At 33.9% G+C, this 17,965-nt stretch overlaps 1 protein-coding gene across 2 annotated transcripts in view; it reads left to right on the top strand.

Annotated features, from left to right (window-relative positions):
* Positions 1–13,567, top strand: part of WDR17 (WD repeat domain 17) — a 113,726-nt gene extending 100,159 nt beyond the window's left edge. The window contains exons 24-31 of one of the 2 annotated variants that reach the window (XM_030919050.1): positions 322–342; positions 2,921–3,032; positions 6,639–6,780; positions 7,532–7,634; positions 8,575–8,676; positions 10,666–10,764; positions 11,086–11,269; positions 13,448–13,567. In XM_030919050.1, the coding sequence (XP_030774910.1) occupies positions 322–342; positions 2,921–3,032; positions 6,639–6,780; positions 7,532–7,634; positions 8,575–8,676; positions 10,666–10,764; positions 11,086–11,269; positions 13,448–13,567 (883 nt within the window). Of the gene's footprint in view, positions 1–321; positions 343–2,896; positions 3,033–6,638; positions 6,781–7,531; positions 7,635–8,574; positions 8,677–10,665; positions 10,765–11,085; positions 11,270–13,447 lie in introns of both variants that reach the window. The other variant, XM_010384075.2, reaches the window with a different exon arrangement.
* The last annotated feature ends 4,398 nt before the right edge of the window (positions 13,568–17,965 follow it).

The raw sequence follows: 17,965 nt of genomic DNA, 5'->3' as shown, positions 1-17,965 counted from the left end.
TTTTAAGAAAAAACAAACTTGTTCCTTGTAACGCCCCCACCCCAACAATTCTTTTTAATATATCCATAGATATATGTAACAGAAACTAGGAAAAAGTTTAAATGTGGTGCTGATTAGCTTTATTTTCAGGAGAAATCTGTGATCCTCCTGGCTAGTAGTAGAGCTGCACAGATTTTAAAAAACGTAACTACGTGATTTATAAAGATGCGCCTAATTTTTAAGCTATAAACACCTCATGTGTTTTACATTTACTGTAAAAGTCTGTTTCTTCCTGATACTCATCGTATAATCATGGTATTCATATTTAATATTTTATTTTAGCTTTCCATCTGTTGGATACAGGTATTATCTACTTTTATTTAAGAACATGTTCATTTAAAATGTATACACTCCTTTATTGTATTATTTGAATGGTATCTCTGTATTAAGAAATACTTATCAACTATTTTCACAATGTTTTATAGTATGCCAATTCACATGTATAATTTACAGCACGTAAAACCTGACTACAAAGTACTGAGAAAAAGTTCCTACAATCACTCATGATCTCATACTTAAAAGTTGTACAATAAATGAAATGTGACTTCCTGCAATACCAAATAATAGCTAACTCAGCTAAGCAGAATGAAATACCTGTTCTGATAGTGAAATTTTATATTTTAGATCATTCAATTGGTCTAAATCATTTTTATATGTACATTTTTCCCCATTTGTGTACTGAATTCTCAAAAAAGGGTGAATTTGATTAAACATTAAGGGAAATTAGCTGGCCTTGCTAAAATTTCACCGTATGAAGATATAATTCTACATTAAGAAAGTCAAATTTTGTAGTTCATTGAAGTTTGAATAGAATTTTAGCACAGCTATTTTATACACAGTAAAAACAAATAATTTCTGTATTTTCATGGACATTATTTAAAACTGCTATTAAATTTTGATAGGAGGAAACACATGACATCATTCATACATTTTAGCAAGAACAGCTAAACTACTCTAACATGGAACCTGCCCAATGTAATAGAAAATGTGGCAGCTTGGAAAGATATTATGTGTAATTTTTAAATGGCTAGGGGAAAATAATATGAAAAATTATTGTGATCTTTTAGCAATTTTCTTTTGATATTATCTAGAAAGTTTATTAGTAAAATGATGAGTTATCAAAATATTTTATGTAAAAAACTTCACTAAAGTTTTTCTTATTCTGAAAACATTAAAGTAAGCGTAATTTAAAGTATTACTATCCTGATAGTTTGTGATATGTGTGTATTTTTTATTTTTAGTGAAATTTTGGATTTCATACCAGAACTTGCCAATTATCTCTATTCCTATATTCCTATTCTATATTCATTATATTCTTTTTTTTTTTTTTTTTTTTTTTTTTTTTTTTTTTTTTTTTTTTTTGAGACGGAGTCTCGCTCTGTGGCCCAGGCTGGAGTGCAGTGGCCGGATCTCAGCTCACTACAAGCTCCGCCTCCCGGGTTTATGCCATTCTCCTGCCTCAGCCTCCGGAATAGCTGGGACTACAGGCGCCCGCCACCTCCCCCGGCTAGTTTTTTGTATTTTTTTGGTAGAGACGGGGTTTCACCGTGTTAGCCAGGATGGTCTCGATCTCCTGACCTCGTGATCCACCCGTCTCGGCCTCCCAAAGTGCTGGGATTACAGGCTTGAGCCACCGCGCCCGGCTTTCATTATATTCTTAATTAAGCACCTCTTAAGTTTTAAAAAGGAATCAGTTTACTTAAATGACTAATGTAGATTTTACTGATGTCTTCACGAAGAATATTAAGTGGAGTTTTACTCTCAGAGACCCCAGCACGCAGCTTTATAAATTCTTATGTGAAATATCACCTAATCTAAGGTCACCTATTCTGTGTGGCTCTATATCAATTTCTTAAAAACAATATCTTGAATTATTGAAAGTTAGGTGTTTTCTCAGTTATGATGCATGCATTCATTAACTCCTCACCTAGTGATCTGAAGAGGATTTTACAGAAAATATTTTAATATAAATCTTCTAAGTACATACCATTTTATATTTTTAAAACCCTCTATTGCTTTACTGCACTGATTGAATCTTTAAAAAGTAAATAAGCTAGTCTCGGCGGCTCATGCCTGTAATCCCAACACTTTGGGAGGGGAGGCCAAGGTGGGTGGATCACTTGAAGCCAGGAGTCTGAGATCAGCCTGGTCAACATGGTGAAACCCCATCTCTACTAAAAATACAAAAATTGCCCGGACATGGTGGTGCACGCCTGTAATCCCAGCTACTCGGGAGGCGGAGGCACAAGAATTGCCCGAACCCAGGAGGCAAAGGTTACAGTGAGCTGAGATTGTGCCACTGCACTCCAGCCTGGGAAACAGAGGAAATGAGACTGTGCCTCAAAAGAAAAAAAAAAATGTAAATAAGAAAACTACATGTCCATCTTTAATTTCCACTTATCATTTAAGAAATATGTGGGATACCCAAAATTATGAACTTAAAATAACTCAGTATTCTACTGGTTTCACTGAGCTGGCTAATACAATTTATCAATCTTGACAAGCATAATAAAAGTTGACGAGCGTTAACTTTCACAATGTTTGCTTTATAATTCACTCCAAAGAACATAGTCAAAACTACTTAACTGATTAGAGAATTATTCTGTAATAATAAAATTAATTGTAAGTGTGTTAAGACTCGTGTATGTAAAGTTTAGTTTTTAATATTTAGGAATTTATAAATATGTTTGTTGTTCATGACCTTTGGTTTGGGTAATCTGCATTTAGAGTAGTTTCATAATTAACTAGGTAATTAATAATGTTTGTGTAAATTGAAAAGCAAGAGCGATATATTATTTGAATTTCCTTTCTTTGAGATAGTTATGAATGTTATTTTTAAATCTTTTCCTCAATGAAGTGTCCCCTTTTGTTCTGTTAACAGGAATTTGGCAGCCGATCTTCTCCTGATGATTCCTGATAATGAACTACATTTAATAAAACTCTGTGCTTTCTACCCAGGATGTACTGAAGAGATAAATGACCTCCATGATAAGGTATGCTGATGATGTTAAATATTCTGGTTTGGAATGCAGTGCTATGATTTAATTAATTGTAGGTTCAAGCAAATAGAGATGCATGCAGAGAAACAAATATATGGTCCCTTTGGGATACATATATGTACAACAAAAATGGCAACAATAAGAAATAACATTTCCTGAACTTCTGCTATGTGCTTGGCATTCTAAATCTTTACATATATTTGTATCTTCATTCTCATAAAACTTTGAAAAGCAGGGGATAATTATACAAAGAAAACTTGGAGAGGGTAAGGAATTTACCCAAATTAGTTAGTGGTGGAGTGAGAATTTCAACTTCAGCAAGTCTAACTCCAAATCCCAAGTGTTTTCCACTGTACACTTTGCATCTTGGAGTATGTTGTAGGATAACTTTTGAAAATAGACAACTTAGAATCCTTAAAAGAATTAATGAAATATAATGAAATTTACATGCATTTTTCTGAAGTGCCTTAAAAATACTCATCTGCAGAACATAGGAATCTGTGCATCAATATTATATATAAAAACAACCAAAATGTTCAATAGGAAGATTATTTATATTAATTTACAGTACTTTTCTATATTTCAGTGCAATTAGTCCATTAAAAATCATGAAGCTCTATTTTTATTGGCATGATATATGGCTATCAAACAGTTAAATAGAAAGCAGATCCTAAAACTATGCGTATGCCATATGATTTTGGTTTGAAAATAACTGTGAATGTACATATTTATTTATGTTTATAGCATATTTAAAAAGATACCTACAGTTTCTTGTAAGAAAATGATAAGATATAAGTACAATATTTTCTCATCTTGAACCTGTAAAACAACAAAGTTTTGTTTCAATTATTTGAACCGTGATTTTTTTTATCCCTAGTGGGTGAGTAGCCCTATTCATTAAGCAGATATTTTCTGAGTATTGTATTAATACAGATTGGCCAAAAGTGTGTGTGAATGAGAGTGTGTGGGCAGATATGTGTATGTGAATGTGTTTGTGTTGAGACAGGGAAAATACTTGTGAATGGAGAAATATCCAAAGTTACCAGTGGGTTGTGAGATGATGGGATATTTTAACTACTTTATACACTTTGTAGTCTGTGAATTATGTTTTTTAAAAAGCTGGGCTTTGTTTTTTTAGCATGACAACTAAAAACTAATTTATTTTGAAATTAAAATGCATATGAAAGAAGGTGGGAGTTTTTAAATTATACATTGACTGGTAGTGTTTGAATGTACACTAACAGATATCCTCTGAGGCAGAAGGTACAGATGTTAATATCAAGGCTCAGAGAGGCTAAATGACTTGTCTAAGCTTTAAGACTTAAGCTAATGACCTCAGTTATTATTTTCAGATTTTAAAGATATTTTCATAAATATATGCTCTTAATTCAAATACTTTCATTTATATCATTTAGGACAACTTTAATAAGAAAACCACACTAGTAATACTGGAAAAATTTAGTATGTGTTCTTTTTTTTATTCCTATAAATTTTACTAACATTGTTGTCAAATCAATTATTTTCTATTTATTTATTTATTTATTTATTTATTTATTTATTTATTTATTTTGAGACGGAATTTCGCTCTTGTTGCCCAGGCTGGAGTGCAATGGCACGAGCTCGTATCACCGCAACCTCTGCCTCCTGTGTTCAAGCGATTATCCTGCCCTAGCCTCCTGAGTAACTGGGATTACAGGCATGCACCATCACACCCAGCTAATTTTGTATTTTCAGTAGAGATGGGGTTTCACCATGTTGGTCAGGCTGGTCTCAAACTCCTGACCTCAGGTGATCCACCCACGTCAGCCTCCCAAAGTGTTGGGATTACAGGCGTGAATCACCCGGCCCTGCCAAATCAATTATTTTCTTATATAAGCTGCACACAGTAGAAGAATATATGCAGTTAGCTGCGACAGCTTTTAACAATAGGGGCTAGAATATTATTCACCTCATCTTTTCATCACACATTCTAAAAGGATATAATTAGACTTTCTGGTCATACTTGATTAATATCTTTTTAGAAAGGCTAGTGAGTGTGTGTAAAGGTGTTAATAACTCTGAACAATTTCACAAGTACAGATGCTCCTCGACTTACCATGGGGTTACAGTGGGTAAACCCATCATAAGTCAAAAATATTCTAACTCAAAAATATATTTACAACCTAACTTACCAAACATCATAGCTTAACCTAGCCTTCCTTAAACGTGCTCAGAACACTTATATTAGGCTACAGTTGGACAAAGTCATCTAACACAAAGCCTATTTCATAATAATATCTCATGTAATTTAATGAATACTGTACAAAAAGTGAAAAACAGAATGGTTGTGTGGGTACTCAAAGTTACAGTTTCTACTGACTGCATGTCGCTTTTGCACTACCATAAAGTCAAAACATAAGTTGGGGACTGTCTGTAACACTGAAAACCAAATATTCACATATGATGTTTACTTATATAACTTTTAGAATTTTAAAATATATAGGATAAAAATTATAAGGATGATCATCTTACTCGTCTTCTTATAGTCTAGTTAAAAATGAAATTTAAATGGGAGTGATTTTTTATTTCCTCTATGCCGTGAGCATATATCAAGGTGAAGAACCTACGTCTCTAGCCAAGCACAGTACCTACCATATAGTAGTTGCTTAGTAAATAACGCATTTCATGAATAAGGATGGCGAAACAATATGAAATGTTAAATATATGAGAGCCCCGTTAATTCAGTTTGTTGTAATTTTTTTGAGATTGAGATGTAAAATGTTCATTTTACCTAATTTTTAAACAAGAAATATGAAATGATTGAATAAATGTATTAATAAATAAATTGAAACAAACCATGAAACTATCCATATTGTTTAGAAGTAAACTTGAACATTTAAGCTTCATCTATTATAAACGCATCAGAATTGGATATAAAAGGTAACTTAATGCTTACCTACATTATAAGGAAGCAGACCAACTTACTTGAGAAAGGATCAGACTCTCAGTTTTAACAGAAAACGAATTTTTTAAAATGGGGAATGTGACTTTTTATTTTATAGTAATGAAATTTCATGGATGAAAAAATATCCATTTCATGGCATTTCAAAATGTCAAAGCTAAAAACTTTTAGAGCTTCTACATTTTTTTGTGTCTCTGAAATAAGGTTGCTTTGTTTCAAAAGCCAAGTGACGTTAAATTACAGTGTAGAGGATATGTAATAATGCACACCCTTTATGTTTGGTGCATTTAATGTAGTTTTTGATAATGGTCAATATATTTTTTCTAACATAATTAATTTCATCATTTGGGTGCTAAATTGCATTTGTAGGTACTAATTTCAGTATCACAATCAGGACAGTTTACTTCTATTTCTTTTTTAGGTATTTGTGTGATGGAAAACTACTAACTCATTAGCTAATATCCCTTCTTACTGTTTTTAGATCTTAAAGGTATTTCCATAAATATATTCTCTTAATTCAAATGATTTCATTTACATCTGTTTTAGACAACTTTAATAAGAAAGCCATACTAGGAAAGTTGAAAGTATTTTGTACCTACACTATTGCCTTTATCCCTGTGAATTTTAGTAACATTGTTTTCAAATCAATTATTTTCTAGTGTAAGCTACCCACGGTGGAAGAATGTATGCAGTTAGCTGAGACAGCCCATGCAGATGACAATATATTTGAAACTGTAAAATATTACTTGTTAAGTCAAGAACCTGAAAAAGCCCTTCCTATTGGTATTAGCTTTGTTAAAGGTAAGTAATTAGTTGGTAGTATAATTTAAAATATACTCATTTATTTGATCTTTGTTTTCATATTGATGATCGTTTTAATTCATTTTTGCATTGCTATAAAGAATTACCTGAGGCTGGGTAATTTATAAAGGAAGTAGATTTACTGGCTTATAGTTCTGCAAGCTGTACCAGAAGCATGGCACTGGTATTTGCTCAGCTTCTGTGAGGCCTTAGGAAGCTTTTCGTCATGGCAGAAGGGGATACAGGAGCAGGCATATCACTTAGTGAGAGCAGGGGCAGAGAGAAGGGAGGAAGAGAGAGAGGAAGGGAGGTGCCACACTCTTAAACAACCAGATCTCTTGTGGACTCAGAACAAGAATTCACTCATCACCAAGGGGATTGCACTAAGCCATTCATGAGGAATCCACCTCCCTAATCCAAACACCTCCCCACTCCAACATTGGGGATTACATTTCAACATGAGCTCTAGAGAGGACCAGCATCCTAACTATATCAGTGATCAGCCTTAAAATCAAGAACTAGTCATCCTCAATTTGAAAAGGAGAGTGATGCTGATGTGAAATATGGCATCTCTTCCAATTTTATGGTGTGGGGACCTGAGAGAGGATGAATAGGAAAATACTTGTGATCTAGAAAACAAAGAGGTAGGTAGTACTGACTCACAGAAAATTCATCATATAAGTTAAAAAATGGATGAATAAATTTTGAGACTGTTATTTAATGAATCTCTCATCTGGTTTTATTTTTCCAGAATACATCAGTAGTTCGGATTGGACTTTGGATACCATATACCCTGTTCTTGACATATTGAGCTATATTCGTACTGAAAAATTGCTCTTGCATACATGTACTGAGTGAGTATTTTTTTCTGCAAAATATATAAGTGAATCTATGTGATAATTTTAAAGTGGTTCCATTGTTTTTGGTATTCAGATCAGGAAATACGATTATCTTGGACAGGTAGCTACACTTGTAGAAAGATTGTATTTGTGTTTGTTATATTTTTAAGAAAAAAATGTAGAGGTCAACTTGAAATAGAATATTAAATTTTAGTGGTCCACTTAATATCTGGTATGCGTATGTTTTTATATGTACACACACATACCTGGTTTAAAGAAAGCAAGTTCAAAACTTTTGGACCTCAAGTCCATAAGAAACTCATGGTCATATTTATTAAATATCCATTGTAGGCAAAGCATCATACTGAGCTTGTAGGAAAGAAGTAAAAGGCTAGAAAGTACAAAATAGACATCATCCCTGGATTCAAGTCCTATTAAAAGACATTGTTATCTATATAACTAAAGTTGTCAGAGACTCTTGTATAATTTACAAGAGAAACTTCGGGCTCTACTTGTTTTAAAGCCTGTATGGAAACATTGATGCAGAAGCCTGGGAAACTGGCTAACTCCCTGTGTAAGAACTGCAGAAGACATTCTTTACCCTTTCCTAGAGTCTACACGGTATCCGGGACTCCCTCCACCTGACCAAAGGAGTTATGTAGGGATAAATTACATGAAGAAACAGCCAGGAAATAGAGAAAAACAAGCATGCAAGAGTGAAATATTATTTAAAGACTTTTATTTTATATTATAATTGATAATACAGTATAAATATCTGAATAGGAATTAGGAACTGATGGATAATTTTCCTTAAGTTTAGAAAATTTTCTAAACGTATATTGCTATAAATGTCACCTTTCAGAATATAGAGATACAAGTACCTGAACTGTGTGTCAGAGTAATGTTCTATGCCTCAAATTGTGGAATTTATGAAAATAAGTATATTCTCTTTTAGAGCTCGAAATGAGTTGCTAATATTATGTGGTTACACTGGTGCATTATTGGCTATCAGAAGACAGTACCAAAGCATTGTTCCAGCACTTTATGAGTACACAAGGTAAAAAAGGTTTTTTCTTCCATCGTGACATCAGAGCAATTTCTTTCACCAAGATGGATAATCTCTAAGTGGATTATAGAAAGTATCAAATATATTATTAAAAGTATCCATCTATTTACTCCGCATGTGCTTTATAATAAAGCAGCACATAAATTAGAGATGTGTTAGGCTATAAGTAATAAAAATTCTAATACTAGCTTAAACTCCTAGGGTTTATTGATCTTTCACGTCAAGACACTTAAGACAGGCATTCTAGGGCTTTTACTGCCTTGCAGTGATTTCTTCAAGGACCTGATGCTCCCCTTCTTTCCACTGTGATATTTTTGGATTATTTCCTCTTGCTTGAGTATCCCATGGTTACAAGAGAGATGCTAGGCCTCCATGAATTGTGACTACATTCTAAGTAGGAAAGAGGTAAGAGTGAAAGATAGAGACCACAAAGGACTTTCTCCTGGCAAGACCATTTTATTCAGGGAAGAAGGTCCTCCTTAGGGTTTTATGCCCACATCTCACTAAAAGAAAATAGGAAACTGAATATTGTAGCTCTTCAATCTCTACAGCAGAAAAGGCAAAGTAAAGGGAGTTTGGAAGTAGCAGGTTACTATTTTAATATGTTATATTCAGGCATAACCTGTTAGCCATACTCCTACATTTTCTAACAACCTGTTTAACTTCAGCCCTTGTACTTGAAACTGCTTATACTATAAAATAAAATTCACAGTGCCTTCCATGAAAAGCGACTTCCAAGTCTAGTAGTTAGCTAAATGGCTTAGTGGGTGACCATTTTAACAAATGCAGAGGGTCTGTGGTTAAGCAGTTTTTCTGAGTTCATATGTGGCCGAACATTCTGAGAGGAACATGTTTTCTCATTCCTAACTTATTTTCCCTATTGTGTAGGTGAAGCACTAGCTGTCACCTAGTGCAAATAAGGAATAATACGGAATTAATATTGTCAGCATGCTCAGGGAAAAACCTCTTTCTACATAGGTAACATAACCAAAATTGGAAAGCAACATTTAACAATATTAAAAGATATTATAGGAGCAGTAGGATATATCACATAGATGTAAAATAATGTTTAATGAAGTATGTTCAGCTATACATAATTATAAAAGTAAAGAGAAAAATTCTTAATTAAGCAAAAAGAAAAAGAATGCTTTAGGAGAGACGAGAGAATGTGACTAAGTTTAGGGACTGTGTTAGCTTAGAAAGAGAAATAATTTCCTAATATTAAAGAATTTATCATCTCTGACAATTTCATCTTTGTTGTCTTGCTGCTTATCATTATTTTCCTGACCCACTAAATATGTGAGCCCCCAAAGTTTCATTCTCTCCTCCTCTGCTTCCCTTTTTGCTCCTCTCCATCCCACTCTCCTCCCACAGCTCCACTCCCTCCCCTCTCCTTGTTATATGGTGTCCTTTAGAAACCTCACCACTTTCTAGCTTCACCTATCACTTCTGAAGAAGTAACTCAGTGTCTTATACTCAGGAATAGCATACTCTTCAAACTCCTGTATGTATATTCAGCAGCTTGCTAAACTCCAGCCTAAAAGTCAGTATGCTCAGAATTCAAATCATCTTTCTTCTCAAATCTCCTTCTCCTGTGTTCTCTTTCTGTCATTCAAGATTAAATCATCAGGGTCACAGTTAAGTGTTCTCTCTCACGGTGGCTATTATTTAACATCACTTGACTTGTTCAACTATTCTCCATACATTATGCAGTTCATTTATTCATCCGCTCACTCAGTTACTCATCCACCCAACGTTTACTGAATAACTTTGACTTTCCAGTGACTCTGCTAAAATATATTAAATATACAGGTGAGCATATATACACATATACTAAAAAATATTCTATATGTATATTATATATAAGGTGTAATGTCTGTATACAGAAACATAAATCTAAAAGCACATTTAAAGTTCATTTGCTTTTTCTGATATCTTAGTTTTCGGTATCAGATGTTAATTTCCTTTTCACACATTCAGTCAGCTATTAAAACGTCGGGAGGTGTCAGTACCTTTAAAAATTGAATATCTTTCTGAGGAACTGGATGCATGGAGAGCTTGCACACAGTCCACCAGCAGGTGAGTAAATACTGTATAAAAATTGGAAGGCAGAAGGTATTTGACGTTGTAGACAAACTTGTTGGAAGTATGTGTTGTTTCATTATTAATTTTAGCAGAATTTAGCAGAATCTTGATGTGTTCGGCATATATGCAGTAATAATTTACAGTGCCATACTTTTCTGCCATTTAGTCCTTTGTTTTACTATAAATTAAGTCTAAAGGTGATTTGCCTCCGTCAATAAAGGGGAAGTAAATAATTATCAGGGATAATTTCTAATCTAAACATCAAAAATTCTATGATTCAACAAAATGAAATGTTGACATCTGTTGAAAATATAGATCATTAGAAGGCTCTCCGTATACACCCCCTTCTGATTCACAAAGAATGGTTTATGCAACTTTATTAAAGAGACTAAAAGAAGAGTCACTGAAAGGAATTATTGGACCAGATTATGTGACTGGATCAAATCTTCCAAGTCATTCCGATATTCACATTTCTTGTCTTACGGGATTAAAAATCCAGGTAAAGCCTAATGTCAGACATAACATGTGCATTTCACCATTTTTATGTGTTTACTTTTTGAAATGATACCTTAAAATAAGCCTCATTTGGGTAAAAGTAGGTAATTTAGGACTGGGGCCCAGTAAGAACATATTACCTCTAGTGCTTCCATAGTTAGTGCAAGTGGCCTCTTTTGGCTTAAAATACATTCAGATACAATAATTGTGCTGACTTCTTACCACAGAAGCAATTCATGTAATATCTATACTTAGTAACAAATGATATGTATACTTTGTAACAACTATGTTTGAAAATATATACAGGTCATATCCTGAGGGGAATTATATAAGGGAGACAAAGCAACAGTCAACAACAGATGATTATGTCACAGTAGATTACATTCACTTTCTAGTCACCATCTATGATGTATAAAAGCAAAGCAATTAAGAACTGAGAGATGTATATTATATCATTAATATATTGTGCATGTTCTTACATCGAGTTACGGACTTTTTCAGCAATTAAAAATTACTGGAATCAATCGTGAGGGATGTCTAATTGCCAAGGATTGGTCCCTAATGTACAGTCAAACTAATGATGATGAATGATACCAGAGCCTCCCAATATGACCCAGGGGTGCCATTGTCTCTAAGAAATAGAGAAATCTTTATTGTCTTAGAGCCGGGACCAGTTGTAGGTGTCCCCATGAAGTAAACAAAGCCAAATCCCCTGAAATACAAATTGAGACTACAGATTAGACTAAAAGATCCCCACCTCCCAACAATATACACAACTTATTGAGCAGATTCTTATGTATTTCTAATGTAATGTGAAAAGTCACATTTCTACATGCTAGGCCAATGAAGAAGGCAGGTTTCGCCATAGCCACCCAAAACAAATGAAGCAGCTGGATACTGATGTAAATCCTAACTGTAGCTTAGCTTGCCACTGCAAGCTAGTTTAGTCTCAAAACATAACCAGTGTCTTCCAAAACACAGGACACATAGTTGTATACACCTTTATTATCCATTTACGTTCAGAAATAAAGAACCAAATCAGGAAATTAAATAACTTTTAGTAAAGAGCAAGAAACATTATGAAATCTTTGGAGTATGTCATCAGTGCCATTCTCTGCCCTTTGTGTACCATTTCTAGTACTTAGTACCTTCATGTTTCTTTCCTCCTTTTCTTAAGGTTTCTTTTCTCCATCTGACCTTGACCTAAAAGATACTATCTAACCTCTCTACATCTACATAAGATACTATCTAGCCAAGCCTACATCCAGGAAAAGAGCTACTAATTATCTCATGTACACTGAGGCCCACATGACTGGTATAGATGGAGTGCTGTCCTGCCAGGATATTTCTATTTTATCAGAAAGTTGATGTGTTTGGGTTATAATTGTGAAATTTCTAGTGCCTACTAATAGGAAGCTGTCTACTTTACGTATTCCTATGATGAGGTTTCCATTATCTAGAAATAATTTGCTACAAGTTGTATTATTTGAAATCAGACCCAAAACTCAACAACTTTAGAACCTAATTAAGAAAACATAATATGTATTGCATCTTGTGTTGTTGAAATTATGCTTTTCCTTATCAGAGCTAGGTAATATAGATAGAAAACGCTTCGCCTTTGGTTCTTCATAACTACCTTGGCATATATCATAACTGATGCAGCTAAATTATAAATAAGCAAGAAAATCACATGACTAAACATATTTTAAACTATATATACAATATGGAACAATATTCTTCATCTTCTGGAGAGCACATTTAAAGTTTCTGGCTTAAATAATTTCCCCAGATGTATTGACATAGGCTACATGAGTAAAATAGTGAAATATATTTAAGTCTATTATTAGGCATATATGCTTTTATGAAATAAGTAAACTTTGTGGCAGTTATCAGATTAACAAAACGTATTTGTCATTGGCAGTACTACTGTATTTGAAGAATTTAAATTGAAAACAATTCTATTTTGACAGATATTAGGGTAAATGATGTAATGTTAAGACATTTGCAAATGTTTCTATATTTGGGTCCAACTCAAAAACACTAATTTTCTCATATTCTTAAATTTTTATTAGCATTGCCTAAATATCATGTTTTTTATTGCAGTGATTCTCTGTCTGAAAGTTTAAAAATACTTCGCAAATTTATCATCTCATCTTCACTTTCCTCAACTCTCACTGCGCAGGGCCCTGTGTTTTTCCTTGAAGACGGGAAATCTGCTATCTCCTTGAATGACGCTTTGATGTGGGCAAAGGTGAATCCATTCTCACCTTTAGGGACTGGAATACGACTCAATCCATTCTGATAGAAGATTTTTTTCCATGCTGGATTTTTTTTTTTTTTTTTATACTTTAAGTTCTAGGGTACATGTGCATAACGTGCAGGTTTGTTACATATGTATACTTGTGCCATGTTGGTGTGCTGCACCCATCAACTTGTCAGCACCCATCAATTCGTCAGCACCCATCAACTCGTCATTTACATCAGGTATAACTCCCAATGCAATCCCTCCCCCCTCCCCCCTCCCCATGATAGGCCCCGGTGTGTGATGTTCCCCTTCCTGAGTCCAAGTGATCTCATTGTTCAGTTCCCACCTATGAGTGAGAACATGCGGTATTTGGTTTTGTGTTCTTGCGATAGTTTGCTGAGAATGATGGATTTTTTTTTTTTTTTTTTTAAAGAAAAACTTTGTGGGTTCTTATTACCTTAATCTTTGTTGTTCAAGTGCCAGAGGTTGGCAGAAGGATTGCAGGTTGGGAGAGGTGGGAAATAACAGTGAATTTATTCATTAACTTCAAAAAATAAAATAACGTGTATAATTTAAAGGAAAAACAGGTGCCTCTTTTATAAACAGTAATAGCTACTTTTGAGAAGGAGGAAATATTTAAATTATAAAGGACTGAATAATCTAAAAAGCATATAAAAGTTTCACACAGCATAAAAGGTATCATAATATCCTATTGTTGAAATATTGAAATATTAAATTGTGCAACACCTAGAAGAGTGCTAGATATACAGTAAGTACTTAATGGATATGTGAATGATTGAATATCTTGAAATGTTAAAATGTAAGGTGTGCACAGTGATCTTCAACTTAGACATTTATGTTCTCCTTTATAAAATGCATAGTAGGCCGGGCGCGGTGGCTCAAGCCTGTAATCCCAGCACTTTGGGAGGCCGAGACGGGCGGATCACGAGGTCAGGAGATCGAGACCATCCTGGCTAACAGTGAAACCCCATCTCTACTAAAAAATACAAAAAAACGAGCCGGGCAAGGTGGCGGGCGCCTGTAGTCCCAGCTACTGGCTACTCGGGAGGCTGAGGCAGGAGAATGGCGTGAACCCGGGAGGCGGAGCTTGCAGTGAGCTGAGATCCGGCCACTGCACTCCAGCCCGGGCGACAGAGCGAGACTCCGTCTCAAAAAAAAAAAAAAAAAAAAAATGCATAGTAAACCACTAATGTTAGCTATTTAATAAATGGATACACAGTCAAAATACTTTCAAAAAAAGAAAATGTTACCAGTTTTTTATCTGAAGTTTAACTGTCCAATTGTAGAAGTGTCAGTTATATAGACATGAAAAAAATTGGGGAGTAAAAATCACAAAATGCAGTCGAATATTTATGAAAAGCATTAGGTGATAAAGTGACCATTTTAAGAGATTCAGCATGCATGGATATTAGTTTTGATTAATGTGTATAATAATTTACACATTATACTCTAGTCAATTTATGTTAACTTTATTTAAAACACAATTTATTTGTCTGGGCATGGTGGCTCATGCCTGTAATCCCAGCATTTTGGGAGGCCAAGCCAGGTGGATCACCTGAGGTTAGGAGTTTGTGACCAACCTGGCCAGCATGGTAAAACCCTGTCTGTACTAAAAATACAAAAATTAGCTAGACATGGTGGCGGGCGCCTGTAATTCCAGCTACTTGGCAGGCTGAGGCAGGAGAATCGCTTGAACCCGGGAGGCAGAGGTTCCAGTTAGCAGAGATCGCGCCACTGCACTCCAGCCTGGGTAACAAAGAGCGAAACTCCATCTCAAAAAACAAATGAAAAACACAATTTATTTGATGAAAATTAGTTTTAAGTAAATCTTTGTAAATAGATACTGGTTGAAATTTTGGACATATTAGGTTGATTTAACTTTTAAAATGTTTTTTAATAGTGTAAAGCTATGAAAAGCCTGATATGTGACTATAGATGTTTCAGTTGGACTAGAATTCTGACCTTGAAACTTATTAAATTAATGCATACTGAAAGTACTTTGATACTCAAGTTGTTTTACAAGATTTATAATATAGATGTTTTTGTTTGACTAAAGAGTAATCTCAAATAAGTAGAATACTTGGGGCTTTTATTATCTTTAAACTTGTTACATTTAAAATATTTTTAAAACCTTCTTAACAAAACTTCTTAAAACTGGAAAAAATATATATTATGTGTCTATGTATCATATTTATCACATTGACCACTTTTGATTCCTCAAAAAGACATTACAGGTTTAAATTCCATTTTATAAAAAAACAAATTACCTGTAATCCCAGCACTTCGGGAGGCCGAGGTGGACGAATCATGAGGTCGGTAGATGGAGACCATCCTGACCAACATGGTGAAACCCTGTCTCCTCTAAAAATACAAAAATTAGCTGGGTATGGTGACGCGTGCCTATAGTCACAGCTACTTGGGAAGCTGAGGCAGAAGAATCCCTTGAACCCAGGAGGTGGAGGTTGCAGTGAGCCAAGATCGCACCACGGCACTCCAGCCTGGGCAATAGAGCAAGACCACCATCTCCAAAGAAAAAAAAAAAAAAAAAATATATATATATATATATATATATGTGTGTGTGTGTGTGTGTGTATAATTATTATAGAAGAGAATATACACAATTCAGAGATGCGATGGATAATAAAAAGAGTACCTGAGAAGTATTTTTTTAAACTCTTAGTGTTATCTGTAACTCAGATTTTTCTTAGGTGAGGAGGATTATTAACTGGCACATATGTACTAAAAACCCCTCACTTAAAAATGGCAGTCTCAATCCTACTGTCATTCTTTTTATTTTAAAATAAATAAGCCTATCTTTGTTGTGCTTACATAGTTCAAAGGATATCATTAAGTATATAAACAATCATTACTTTCTTCTATATTTTTAATGAATACAGAAAAATAATATTTTTATGTATAAAAGATGAGAAAATTTTGCAAGCCTTTAAACACATAAATACAAGAGAAGAGCAACCCAATTTCCGTGTGAAATCTAAATTGGATTCATTTGACCATCATTCTATTATCTTTGATTCCTACAATGTCTATACCTTATGACCTATAACTGTTAATTTTTCATAGAATTATAAATGTCATTTGACTATGTCAGTCTGTATATATTGTGCCTTAATATGAAAAACAAATTTTTAATTCATAAAAATATTTTTATTAGATTTCATATGCACGAAACCCAAGCAAATTTTATGAATTTATTTTACTATCTGAAAATGTTCATACTACCAATAATGTGGACAAATTACTCTGCAGGTTTAAATATGCCTTCCTAAAGGAAGAGTCTCATTAGACGGTGATTTTTAAAGCATTGGAAAAATATTTTGCCTGTAAAAGTTAGCAGTTATCAGGTGGTTCACAAAACTACAACATCAAAATAGTTACATCTTATGAAAATATATTATTTTTATGTCAATCAAGACAAATGAAATATATATGTATGTGTATATATATGTATATATGAAATATATGTGTGTGTGTGTGTATATATTTCTATGAAATTGTCCAGATGTGTTCAGGAACAGGATTGCATTAAAGCAATGACTGTATTTTGATGTCCTTACGGTTTTAAGTCAAAAGGTATTCTGAATATAATAAAAGCCTCACAAATTATTTGTAAAATTTAGTGATTCATATTTAGTATATCAGTAATATAGAAGACACCTTTATAGTCAACTCTTAATAAATGTTTATTGTACCAAATCTTTGAGATATTTGTACCTAAATGAAATATGTACTTTCATGCTAAAATTATGTATTATGACTGTGCTATAATTTGGCATGTCATTATCTAGATTTACGTGTATGTATGTATTTCAGGTCCTTTAAATTTTATTAAATATTACAGTTAAATCCTGATATGACATAGTTACCTGCTAAGATGAGTAGTTGTTTCTTTCCCCAAAACACCATTGAACGACAAGTGTTTCTCCATAAATGCTTGGATCAGAGTCATCAGAGGTGTGAAAGGGCTAAGCTGTCCAACTGAGTTGTTACCCTACTCAGTAATCTAGGAAAATCACTTCATTGAATTGTTCCAGAGGCTGATTCTTCTTCACTTTAGAAACACAGACTACAATATACCCCACAATTATTATAAAAAAATGGAGAAAGTGCTTACTCATTAATACAAATGCTATGTCATAGTAGGTTCTATTCCCATAAGTATTCTTTCAATTGAAAAGTTTCTATTCCTATAGCAGCTGCTATAGTTCCTAGAAAATTTCATTGCTTCCTTCTGTCAAAGATTCTTTTGGAAGTAAATGGTCTTTCTAAGATATGCCTGTGGTGTTGACTTCTGTTGCACAATTCATCCTCAAGAAGCTCTTGAGGTTACGCACTTTGACCATCCTTGGTATCTTCGTTTACATAATCACGATATAATGAAGCCTACAGACTATTTCCTGTTTTCCACAGTCTCTA

This window comes from Rhinopithecus roxellana, chromosome 2, assembly GCF_007565055.1.
Source record: "Rhinopithecus roxellana isolate Shanxi Qingling chromosome 2, ASM756505v1, whole genome shotgun sequence".
Taxonomy (NCBI): domain Eukaryota; kingdom Metazoa; phylum Chordata; class Mammalia; order Primates; family Cercopithecidae; genus Rhinopithecus; species Rhinopithecus roxellana.
The sequence above is the reverse complement of the archived record's forward strand: the minus strand, read 5'-3'. Positions and strand labels throughout refer to the sequence as shown.